Genomic DNA, 12,264 nt, shown 5'->3' with positions numbered 1-12,264 from the left:
CTGATGAAGAACGACGGACGTCGTTCGAAACGTCTGAATAAAATTTGATATTATCCAGAAGAAGAGATTGAACCATCATCTATTTATTTAACTAGAAGAGTATTGTGTACAGTTATAAAAACTGCAGCTCTAAAAGAGGTTTGGGGACCAATTATTGTAACACCACTTGTTTTCAAATGCAAGAGCTATTCTTTCCACCCAAAAATAGCAAGTCCACAAAAAGTACTGCTGCATTATAGTAAAGGGCCTTTAATCAAACTTGTCCTTTGTTTTGCCAATACTTAACCCCAGCTTCTCTACCCACATGAAAAATTCATGTTATCACATACAATCCACACCAAAAACACATCCCTTTTTTGGCATTAAGGCAACAGAATCTAAAGTACCATGCTACATGTACAACAGTATAATTTCTACCAAGTCTTTCTAGCCTGGTATCCAGCCGTATTATAGCTCCCCAGTCTCTCCTGTCTTCTCTGCAGCTATAATACTGCCGAGTACCAGGCTAAAGTTTTTCTACTTACAGTTCTTGTGGAGAAATTGTGAAACTGCTTGACGAAGACTTCTCGAAGCATCTCTCTATCGGAGATGACCAGCAGGGGTGTAGCTGCCCCTCGGTAAAGCCTGTTTATATGACATAAAGAGTAAAAATGTTAAACTTTGCCTTCATCTTTTTATCTTTTACCTTTCAGAATAGCCTGGTTGTTTTCCTAAGTAGAATAATATAGTACCTTCAAGCAAAATGGTTAATCATGCATGTGATGCCATTCAAAGTGGGAATGATTTCAGATGATTTCACTACATTCCCTTGAGCTACTTTTCACAGATTCTATGCTTAAGTGCATTGAATCACAGAAACCATTTCTTTGCAACAGATTCATTATGACTTTGTTGATAATGATCAGTGAGATATTGACTAATCTACTATCCGGCCATATTTTGATGATAGCTCCTGAGTCTCTTATGTTCTCTCTGCAAACTCATATTTCAGAGAGGACATAAAAGACTCAGGAGCTATAATACAGCTTGACAAAAGCTTATAAATGAACAGCTAACAAATGCATGTGTTGAAAATCTCAGGTATACTATTACTAGTATTAGTACTCACCCATACACCTTGCCATACTTTTGGCTCCTCTCTAGTGTGAAGTCTGGGTTGTAGACACCCTAATGTTGGAAGGGGGAGCGAAACAGCAATTTTCAAAAGTCTCTTGATGACCATAAAATGTTACAATTATCAAAGGAACTTCAACAAATACCATACAATTTTAGTCGGTACAATTCTATTAGATCCTATACAGTTATATCTGTAGTACAAAAATACTGCAGATTGTACATTCATTTATGAATACAGGCACATTTGCATTTATAAAGTGCATATGAGTATCTCTATAACAACGTACATGTCGAACATCCAGCACATTTCCGATCAGTGGCCATGGTCGGGGTCCTGGCACCCCCATCTTCTTGAAAGTTGACAACGGGCGCACTCCATATCTGTTCAAATGGATGGTGAATTTTTAATTCTATGTTGTGATACTACTCATACGCCATCTCAGTTGTCTCATCATATATTAGCAATAGACGGTGTTGTTTTATCTAAAAATCTGTAAGGAGATTGCACTTAAAGCAGACATACAATTGCAATCTTAAGTTAGGAACATTAGGAACAATGTCATGGTTGTAAATATCTGACACTGGACAAATTTAATAGAACAGAAAAGATATAGGACTCTCAGGTCTTTAATAGATCTTCTCTCTCTCTTAATCTTATGCATACATGTTAAAAGTGTGCTCAGATATACTGCTTGATAAACTCTGAAACACACATGGAACTTTGCCCTGGAACTTTTCCTATAAGATAATCTTTAATACACAACGAATCTATTGATTGTGGTATATAATATTATAAAACCATAAAATTATATTTGTCTCAAAGTTACCCCCATTCTACAGCATTGCACTACATGTGCATGCTCTATTCAAGAGTATAGAACCAGTCCTTGCATCAGCCTAGGAGGTCCTTGCATCAGGTATAACGTTACTAGGTATAAAGACATGATCACAGATCAGGTAGAAAAGTTACCCAAAGATCAGGACTCACATGTACAATAGCAGCACCAGTAGCCCCAGAAGGACCCACGCCAGAGGAATTGGTAGAAGATCAACAGCCATGTTAAGTACGATTCGTTGTGGAGAAACTCCCACAAAATGTGCCAGACTGGTGGTCCAGTAAAAAGTTGTTTGTGTCCTGTCGCCTAACAGTGACCTTACGGGCGTTGACCTGTGACCCTGAATTACTGATGTTAGCATATGTTGCTGATGTGAGGTCACTACTGAACCGATATAATCCGTTACGTAATGGCTTCAATTCCTAGATTACTACTGAAACAAATATATTGATAGAAAAGTTTTCTCCTCTCATAAAACATTGATGTTTGACAAGTTGCCTGTCGCGCACAGGCTCACGGGAGATTTCCCACTGCGCAGCTGTCCTGCGCACAGCAATGGCCGACTGAATGTTTTTTCGACACGTCAGCTTAGAATATAACCAGAAAATCGCCCGTTTTACTGCTTAAACTTGCGATTTAAGTGACGGGATGGAGGAACAGCAAGGCGGAGTCATTGGGGATGAGGGTGGACAGTGGGTGGAGGACGTAGCGCACCCAGATCTGTCTCAGAAAGACCCGACAATCGTACAGGACACCTACAAAATAGGTAAACAGCGAGCCTGGTATCCGGGTTTCTTTTCCTCTAGCTCCGCATATAGATACAAATTATATCATATCATATCATATCATATCATATCATAGAGAACTCTTAGAGTTTGTCAGGTAGGAACAAGGTAAGTTCCATTTTAGGCCGGGAACCCCGTTTTACGTCCCTTCCGAAATACGGTAGGGATGGGTAACAACACAAGAACAACATGTTGTGAAAAAGCAAAATATAATTTGTATAAGCTAGATTTCTATAAATTTTTGAGCTGGATTTTCTAAATAAATTGTTAAGAAATTAAACCTTTTTCCATACAGTAATTTTTTTTCCTAAATTTCCTCAGCAGGAATTTCAGCTTTTTGATATAAATATAATGTAAGCAGGCATGTTTGTAGATATTCAATTTTCACCTTGAGTAATCACCTTGAACTTGAAGTACAACCAGTAGATATCCATCTGAGTAGATGCAATTAATTACTATAAACATTCCAAGTTTACAGTAATTAATCATGTTATACAAATAAATTGAAAATGTATTTTGTCCTGAAAGTAAGATGATAACCACAATATTCTCTTGTCTGACATATTCTCCTGTTTGAATATCTGCAGTGAGAGGTTTGCTGACTCAGTACGGATGGCTGGTGTTGTTTGTTATCATCGTGCTGATGTACCTGAAGAGTAAACTCAACCCTTACCTGGAACAGTACAGGAGGAAGAGGGAGAACGCCACCAACCAGGCCTCTTACAGTAAGTACTGAAAGTGAATTTCAAAGTTATATCAATCCAGTTTAGCTCACTGAAGAGCTACCAGTATTCTTCCACTGGTCAGAACTGACAAATGCCATGGAAGGTTTTTGCAGTTTTCATCATTTTGGACTGTAACGTAAAGCTAATAAAAGCCCTAGGTTTGTGGGCCGAAACGTTTGCAGTATCCAAGTGTCAATGCAGTTCAAGCTGACTTGAAAAATCATCCTGCTCTTTTTGTTCTTACTTCATCCAATTGTGTATGAGGTAAGAGGTAGAAGAAGAAAATTTGTTTTTGGATCTGAATGAATGTATTTGGCTGTTCCCCTCCTACAGATCCGGACGTGGCCCTGTCCAGACAAGAGGCAATGGAACAGGCTCGCCTGAGGATGCAGCAGAGACAGGATGCACTGGCAGCACAGTATGCAGAGGAACAGAGAAAGGTGCAGGTTTTGTCTTTGATACAACAGTACATTTAGTCATTACCAATCTGCATGTAAATCATACTACATGTCTATTCTGTTTAAAGACTAGGGGTGGGTACCGATACGGGGTACAAAATAACAATAAGGTTGATAGTCATTTGTACAGTTTGCAGTTTCTGCAGTCCAACTTGGTCTAACTTAACTGAGGCAGTTAACGTCCTTTATGTAATGATAGGATACTCAACCAAACAGATTCCTTTGTAGCAGAATGGACCATTGTTTTGAGTATCATTTGAGCCCATTCACAAACAATTAGGTCTAGGTTCAGGTCCGGGCCTGGACCTGATCCTCTGAACCTGGACCATACCTGTACCTGGATTTTCTGTACCGGTACCCACCCCTAATAAAGACCTTTTTGCAAACTTTACTTATATGGCAAAATTTTCAAAGAAAGTCAAACTAAAATATAAGATATAGACATGGATAACATGGAACATAGCAGTAACTGTTGATATGTTTAGACATTTGGTATGTGCCTTGACTTAATCTTTCTTTTCCTGTCAGAGGGAGGAGGCAAAGCGGCAGGAAAAAATAGACGAGTGGGAAAAACTGCAAAAAGGCAAAGGATACCACTCTAAGACCAAAGGTCACCAGGTATGGATGTTCATTGGTACTTGGTTTATTGGAGGGAGAAAGTACTTTGTCATCTCATCTATCCCTGAAGTAAATGTCACTTTTATGGTACACTGGAGAAGGTAACGCTAGTCCTTGATGTGTGAAAGAAAAGAATACTTTGAAAGCAGGGGAAACACTATATTTATTTTGTAGATATCTGATGAAAGCAATTCTCAATGTTTTGTTTAGACTGATGAAGCAAGTGGAGAGTCTAAACCAAAACCTCAGCCTAAGAAACGTCTCAGAGATGGTACGTACTGTCCTTTGTTTCCTGTTCACTGATTCCAATGTTGATTTTCAATACACTTTTTCATGACATCAATAGATTCGTTTTTATATGCTATCATTAATTTAATAGATAACAATTTGTCCTTGCAGAATGCACAGAATCACATTCATTTAGGTAACAGAAAAAATACTACTTGTAGTTTGGAAGTATCCTTTATTTTGCAAGTTAAGCAGTTAAAAACTTTTCCATTGTTGATTGTATTGTCTGACTCTTGTGTCTTCCAGGTTTTAACCCCATGACAGGACAGGGTGGGGGCTCGTCTCGCTGGCGACCGTCACCAAGGGGCGGGGCACGTGGGGGCGGATGAGGTTAAAGTTTGTGTGCATGGACCATAGTGCACTTTGGTTCAGTCCAGCCTAGTTTCACCGCTTTCCTTCTTTTCTGTCATCCTTCCATTTTGCTAATCTTGAAGGCATTCCTTGCCTTTGTTTGAGGTTTGCTTTCTTTGAATTATTCATCTCCCCTTGAAATTGATTTCTTTAGCTGGACGCCAAATGCCTGTGTGTTTGCACACAAAGTCAGCTCCTCCTTTCCAATAGACAGCAACATCTTTCTACAAATCCCACAACTATTTGAGCCTTTATATAACTGGAAATCTTCAGATACAATTAAACTTGTTACGTCTTTCTAGTCCACCCAGGTTAACATGGTTAGAACAGCACAACAAGCTCAAGTGTTACCCTCTGTTGTAATGTTGTAAAGGTTGTTTCATGAGTTGTATCAACTTTGATGTTATGTGGAGTATATTGTTGCTGTGTTTTGGAAAGGTGGAGTATATGTAGGCAGTCAACTTCTGAGGGCAGCTGCTTTCAAAGCTGGACATGTTTTGAAGAATGGTTATAACAGTCAATGAATGTCAAATATGATTATCATACATTAGTTATAAACTATGTATAGTATATTCTTTTAAGAAAGCCACAAAAGTGTAAACTGGATAATGTTTTCACCAAAATTATGTGTGTTACAGCCAGGTCAGGGATTTGCAATATGATAAACAATGGAGACATAGTAAAAAGAAGATTCTTATATGCATTTTGTATAGCAAATTGTTGCATTACCTATTGTAGATGGATTACTGGTACACTCTTTATTTGCAGGATGCTTGAAAAGGTGATGCAAAAAACACAGTCATAGAATGTAATGTGTAAAAAGTAGAATATTCCTTATCATTATTTTCTGTAGACAAAAGAATGCTGAAATATGAAGTTGACTAGTGGTGAGAGCTTTTACTTATGAAAGTGATGTATTTTTCTTTTTCTGTAGATAGGCCTTTGAAAGACCATAAATTCAGTCATTCAAGTCAGAAATATTGAAATGTATAAGACTGTTATACAAAGATGTAATAGACAGAAAGATGTCCTGGCTTTGCTCTGCCCTCAGAAGTTTAGATGATGTTTGTGCTAAAAATGACTTGTATGTCAGTGGTACAGACTGAGGAACTGCCTTATTATGTACTGAACTGAAGATAATCTTTGCTTGACATCTCTAGCAAATAAATATCAATTAAAGATGTATCGTGATTAAATTATGCTGCTTGCAAATGTGCACAAGTGTAGCTTTTCTTCTTTGTGACAACATTTGGTTAAAAGATAGCAAACTTATTCTTCTCGTAACTTAAGAGGAGTGACCCTGGAAGCCAACAAGGCCTTCCTCCCTCTAGCATGTCCAAAATTGTCTTTTGTCCAATAGATGTGAGAACTCCCATCTTCAGCTGGGTTGCTAAAATTTTGCTCATTCCACGTAGATAGACTCTTGCTCCATCCCCTCGGGCGACCCTCTTCCCCAGTATTCTCTCAATAGACCATGCGTTTGGGCCATTTTAGGCCGTTCTTTTCTCATAGGCAGTTCATCTCGATGGTGTTGATGATATCTGTCTCGGTAAGGGGGATATTACCGGAAGTCAAGTCGTTTCCAGCTAAATGGTCGGCCATTTAGATAGCGAGCAAGCTGCTAGATCATGCCAGTATCATAACATTTCTTAGCCTTATAGGTATATGAAGGTAGGTTCATAGTATAGAGCAACACAGGACACATATTGGATTCTTAAGTGAGTTTTAATAGATAGTCACATTTGTGGCATAACAATGTTACAGAGACAAAGGGCTTTTTTGTAGACAAACTCCGGATTTTAAATCTTGTAAAAGTCCATCTGTACCATGGCAACTTGCTTTTCCACAGATACGCAATTTACAGAAGTCGCATAGCTTTGCTTTCAGTGTTGGTTTGCCAGTAAGATTCAGACTGAAACAGTGCCGACATTTGTGCCCAAACGCCTCTATTCCGAGACATGAAAAACTCCGATGAAAACCATGTCGCCAGTGATCTTCTGAAAGCCGAAAACGACGATTTTAAAAGGGTTTTTATGCTTCACATCAGTGTTGTAGATTCTCTGATCGTTTTGACCTCTCTGACCCACCTCATCTCTTATTGCAGAAACTGGACACATATGTAGAGTTTATAGTACGCTTGTGGAGTCAGCTGGTCAAAGGAGTATTTTCCTCACCGACGGGGTCTATGCGGGGTCACGTTGTTCAAAAGATATCAATTTAATTCCCCCATTATTTGTACAAAGGAAGTAGCTCAGCGCTGGCTCCGTCGGTGAGAAAATACTAGTACTCTTCTGGTCGGCTGACTCCCCTATCTGTATATGATCGGTAATAGATGTAACACAATTCCCATATTATCATGTGTAAGCCTTTAGATCCGAATGATTTTGAACCCGGGCTGGCTGATATTAAATGCGTCATGTCTTGCGAATGCCTACGGCAGCCAATTGTTGCCTAGGTGAATGCGGCATATCTCTCGTGGGCATCACATCTCTTCAAAGAACAACTTACAGTCTTACCTTACACGCAAAAGAAGAAGATCCGATCGTGAGAGCATACCAAGAGAATGTTGTGTACTGCAGACGATCATAGCGGCAAAGCGGCTTGGTTGCCATGGTTACCCAAATGACGTTGCATTAACGGTATCGAGTCAAAGGCTGTTGTCGTCTTCTTCAAACCAGTCGGAGGTTCGTTCTAAGCCGGTAAAATCTATCATTAGCGTCTTCTCACGCATTTGGAATAGACGAGCTTTGACGAGTTTGAGTTGCAACGCGCCGTAAACGTAGCTATAGCTTTACGTGGATGGAGCTTAGCTATATAGCTTTGTTTGAACGGGCAATACAAGATGCATTTGATGTCTTCAACTGTCAGTAGATTACACCAATAATGTCGCAGTATCCAGGCACCAGCTATGTACAAGACTCAAGCACCGTGGCTACGAATGTGAACATGACTATCCTGTGGGATGATGGAGAGGACATCGGCAAATATGGACCGATGACTCGACTGGTCGTCTTGGTGACCGTTCTGTCGGTGGTCATCGTTGGAGGAATGGTCTTGGTGTCTTTCAATCTCTTTCTCAGGTCAGGTATAATTTTCTACGTACATGCATAAGTCAAGCCGGTGCTTTCATTTTTTTATTTGCAGTTTCACTTTCAGTTCCAAGGACGTGCCCTAGTCTTGTCAAGGGACGTGAAAAATTGTATCCGTACTAATGTTGGCTCCAAAATATATCGCCGGACCCTGCAGATCGGGCGCAAATTGTATTAGTGACGCTGTGTATTATGAATCTGATTGTGGACAGGTTTGTGTCATCAAATAAGCCGCGTATGCCGTCATGTAATGAGAGTAAATTGTTTCCACAGAACCGAGCCCTACGGCATCCGCCACATCAGCGGGAACGACGAACACAACGAGCGCTACAGCACACAGATGTCTCACACCGGCGACTCGCTCCTCTACGGGCGCAGCGATATGATGGACTTCAGCGAGCTGCCATGAGTCGAGTTTGGCCTAGCCTCCATAGAAGGCTCTCTGGGTATTTCTTCCTTCTTTTTTTGGCTCATAATACACTTTTGCTGGCCTTTTCTTTTTATACTGTGTGGCTTATACTGCTGGCCCGTACAAGCGACCCAGTACAAAAAGAAAAGGCCAGCAAAAGCCTATTATGAGCAAAAAAATACGGGAAAGGGCCCAGAGAGCCTGCTATGGAGGTTAAGTTTGGCCTATTCTCCAAGCAGAGATTTTGGTCGGGGTAGTGCATGCATGGTTGCGATTTTTAACATCTACCTCGCGACCACTACTACCATCCGACTGAAACTTATGCTAGGAGGATACGTTAAGCCCACAAATGGTGGCATGGCCCTGGAAAGCATTCCCGTACATTCTACGTTTCGACATTCCATTGGAAGGTTCTTCAGCACCAAGGAAATGCCAGCTTTCCGTTGGGACTGTATGCCACGTAAGATACGTCGGCATTTCGTCAGAGAATTACAACAAATCATTTCAGACACTTCGGCATTTCATTTAGAAGTTCAGGAGTGACGCGGAGATCATGTTACAATTTTCTTCAGTGCAGTACTTGCTTTGACATTTCGGCAAAGCGTAAACAATATTATGTAGTGTCAAAGACACTTCCGCATTACGCTTTGAAAGCTCTCTAGTATGTATCTTTGTCGTCGCAATAGTTTTTTCAGAATAAGCGTTTTCATTCATGTACATAAAAACATAGATTTTGCTTACTTGTTTAGAATATGATTGATGTATTTCCCAACAAGGTTGTAAAAGTGAACTCAAAAAATGTTATTAGATGACTTTCTCTTGTACGGTGACGGTTACTCTATGGCACTTTTCCACATACATTGCATGTGTACTAGTAATCGTGGACATTGTAATGATTAAACTAATCGATCACACACAGTTTACCTCGCAGATAAAGATGTACAATAGATATACCTCATGTATATGCCAATAAGCAAAATGAAAATTCTATTCCAACAATGTTGTGCCTCGGCGTATGTATACTCGTACTCGCAACACAGACAAGTATGCCACAGAGTAAAAACTAGGTAACGGGAAAAAGTGACATTATGTATGTAGAACGTATTTTCATCACGAAGACATTTCAAATACTTGTCATCATTACTCGGATATTTTCTGGAGAGTTTTCTGGATATCTGGAGTAGTAACATCCATACAGCACACAATCCTGTCTATCTTTTCTGCACTATTGTAACGTTAGGGTTCTTTTTATTTATTGAAAAATGCATGAAATGATACGAAGAAAGATACGAAGACGAAGTGACCGCGCGGACTCAAGTTGTACCCAACTTATTTTAGCGCCGCCACTTGTATAAATATTGAAAATAATATATTAGACAGGACTGTAATAAGTAGATGATTAAATAAGTATATACATACTTGTAAATACATAGTGTTAGTTACTGCACAGGAGCTGACGTCTTTAGCACTTCTTTTCTTTCTGACTTCTTCGTCATAGCAGTGTTACGTGTTTTTTTTTCTGCTCAAATCCATTAATCTGTCCATATAAAAACCAATGAGAAAATGCATAATGTGTGCAAAGCAGCTCTGGGGATGTGCATTATTATACCGGCTTTAGTCTGCGTGACTATGTACACACAACTCTCTTATCATAAGGAGATAAAAATATTCTGCACAAACGTCAACGCCACGCAACTTTATCACACATGGGTTACTGGTCAGTAACACGAGTTTATACTACCGTACACCCGTTACTAGATTTTCATCAAGTCTTAAAGGCATGCTACGAAAGAATATGGTACATTTCGTATGAACACTATGGCAAGGATAAGTACGTTTCCTCAAGCTCTTCAAATGTCCTTCAATAGCTGCCACACAATCTGCAGTATCAGGCAAGATGTACGTTTGGTCGTTCGTGTTCAAAAGCAACCTCGTTAAACTTTGAGATTCTGACCATCAGAAGTCAAAGAATACGGGTTCTCTATTCATTTTGAGGGGAGGCTGTTACCAAGCAAGCCAATAATATCAAAAATAACATAAGCCATTCAAATTCGCTAGTTTGCTACGGTGCTGTTTCAGGCTGCCATAAGCCTGGTTTGGCCTATTCTCCAAGCAGAGATTTTGGTCGGGGGTAGTAACATCTACCTCACAACGACTAGTTACCATCCGACTGAAACCTCTAGTTGGAGAATAAGTTAGGCCCACAAATGGTGGCATGGCCCTGGAAAGCATTCCTGTACATGAATTCAAAGTTTTTTGACATTCCATTGGAAGGTTCTTCAGCACCAAGGAAACCGCAGCATTCCGATAAGACTGTACACTACGTTTCCTCAAGTTCTCGGGGAAAATATCCGTCAATACCTGCCACATAATCTGCAGTATCAGGCAAGAAGTATATTTGGTCATCCGTGTTCAAATTCAACTACTGTTACAATTTGAAATTCTTTTTGTAAGCCATCGGTAGCCAAAGAATAAAGGATTTTTCTATTCAGTTTGAGGGGAAACTGTTACCAAGCCAGTCGATGACATCAAACAAAACATAAGGCCTAAGCCATTCGCTGGTTTGCTACGGTGCTGTTTCGAAATGAATCGCTAGTCGTCTCCAAGCCACCGCTTATGAGTTTTGAAAGAACAGGAAAGAGAAAATACGTGATCGACCAAATCAATTGTCTACATGTAACCGTCGCCAAGATAATGAGTCCTGAAATGATGTCAACTTTCTTTGATTGGGAATCACAGGTGTCACGGTAGAGGGCTATTGATATCATATTGCGTTAGACAAACGTGATAACTACATTGACAATTGCTGAGCACTTTGTTGCATTTGGTTTTATCACATTTCCCCAACCGCTGTACTTTATTATTATCCAAAATTATTGTACACAATCACTTTAGTTTTTGTATTATGGGTTAAGCGTTAGTAATATGTTTCTTAAAAATGGAAAAAAATCTTTGTTTCTTTGTTTGTTTATTTATTTGGGAAAATCTATATGGACAGCAAAGGATGGTGTGTGTGTACTAGTATTCCTCTCGCACAATCTTTTCCTTTGTCGCCAGCAATCTTTAAAACGTATTATCGTCTCTTGACTACGTAATGGGCAGATTTCTGTGTTCTTGCACTAAGCTTACAGTTCTAACCTGGGTACCATCTGATTTCTACCGGGGATCCTTAAGGCGGACTCTCACTGCACTTGCGGTACCGAATTTTCTTCCGTTTTGTGTATTTTGTTGTCTTCTAAGTCATACTTTTACGTATTGCGCAATATCTGAATTCTAAAAATTCGCGGAAATAACAAAACAGTGCCGCAGTGAACGAACCCCGCAGTGCCGCACCTTTGCCAAGTGCAGTGAGAGTCCACCTTTACTCTCGCTACCCTATCGAGTGTAAGGAGCCCCGGTAGAAATCGGATGGTACCCAGGCTACACAGCACATCCTTGTCAGGACAAACATGTGCAGATTTTCACGTGAGCTCACCAGACAAGTGCTAATCTGGGCTCATCTGGGCTGAGAAGCTTTCATTTCCTGAACTTCACATCTCACGATAATGGCCGGCACAGTCCGCAAGCACGTCAAATTGGTTTAGTGGCA

The 12,264-nt window shown here is 40.0% G+C and overlaps 3 protein-coding genes across 4 annotated transcripts in view; 2 read left to right on the top strand and 1 right to left on the bottom strand.

Moving 5' to 3' along the window:
* Window positions 1-2,311, bottom strand: part of LOC118423849 (cytochrome P450 3A8-like) — a 24,289-nt gene extending 21,978 nt beyond the window's left edge. Inside the window, exons 1-4 of one of the 2 annotated variants that reach the window (XM_035832137.1) lie at window positions 2,105-2,311; window positions 1,404-1,497; window positions 1,109-1,167; window positions 525-624 (exon numbers count right to left, since the gene is read on the bottom strand). In XM_035832137.1, coding sequence (XP_035688030.1) covers window positions 525-624; window positions 1,109-1,167; window positions 1,404-1,497; window positions 2,105-2,175 — 324 coding nt within the window. In that variant the 5' untranslated portion in view covers window positions 2,176-2,311. The remainder of the gene's footprint in view (window positions 1-524; window positions 625-1,108; window positions 1,168-1,403; window positions 1,498-2,104) is intronic. The other variant, XM_035832136.1, reaches the window with a different exon arrangement.
* A 159-nt stretch (window positions 2,312-2,470) lies between these two features.
* LOC118423851 (selenoprotein S-like) lies at window positions 2,471-5,415 on the top strand. The gene is made up of 6 exons (XM_035832138.1): window positions 2,471-2,718; window positions 3,325-3,462; window positions 3,796-3,902; window positions 4,449-4,538; window positions 4,749-4,809; window positions 5,073-5,415. The coding sequence occupies exons 1-6, from the start codon at window positions 2,601-2,603 to the stop codon at window positions 5,153-5,155; spliced, it is 597 nt and encodes a 198-aa protein (XP_035688031.1). The 5' UTR covers window positions 2,471-2,600; the 3' UTR covers window positions 5,156-5,415.
* A 2,141-nt stretch (window positions 5,416-7,556) lies between these two features.
* Window positions 7,557-8,693, top strand: LOC118424715. Its single transcript, XM_035833397.1, has 2 exons — window positions 7,557-8,257; window positions 8,540-8,693. Exons 1-2 carry the CDS (start codon window positions 8,061-8,063, stop codon window positions 8,673-8,675), a joined length of 333 nt encoding a protein of 110 aa, XP_035689290.1. The 5' UTR covers window positions 7,557-8,060; the 3' UTR covers window positions 8,676-8,693.
* The last annotated feature ends 3,571 nt before the right edge of the window (window positions 8,694-12,264 follow it).

The sequence above is a fragment of the Branchiostoma floridae genome, chromosome 10, assembly GCF_000003815.2.
Source record: "Branchiostoma floridae strain S238N-H82 chromosome 10, Bfl_VNyyK, whole genome shotgun sequence".
In the NCBI taxonomy this organism is placed as follows: Eukaryota; Metazoa; Chordata; class Leptocardii; order Amphioxiformes; family Branchiostomatidae; genus Branchiostoma; species Branchiostoma floridae.
The sequence above is the reverse complement of the archived record's forward strand: the minus strand, read 5'-3'. Positions and strand labels throughout refer to the sequence as shown.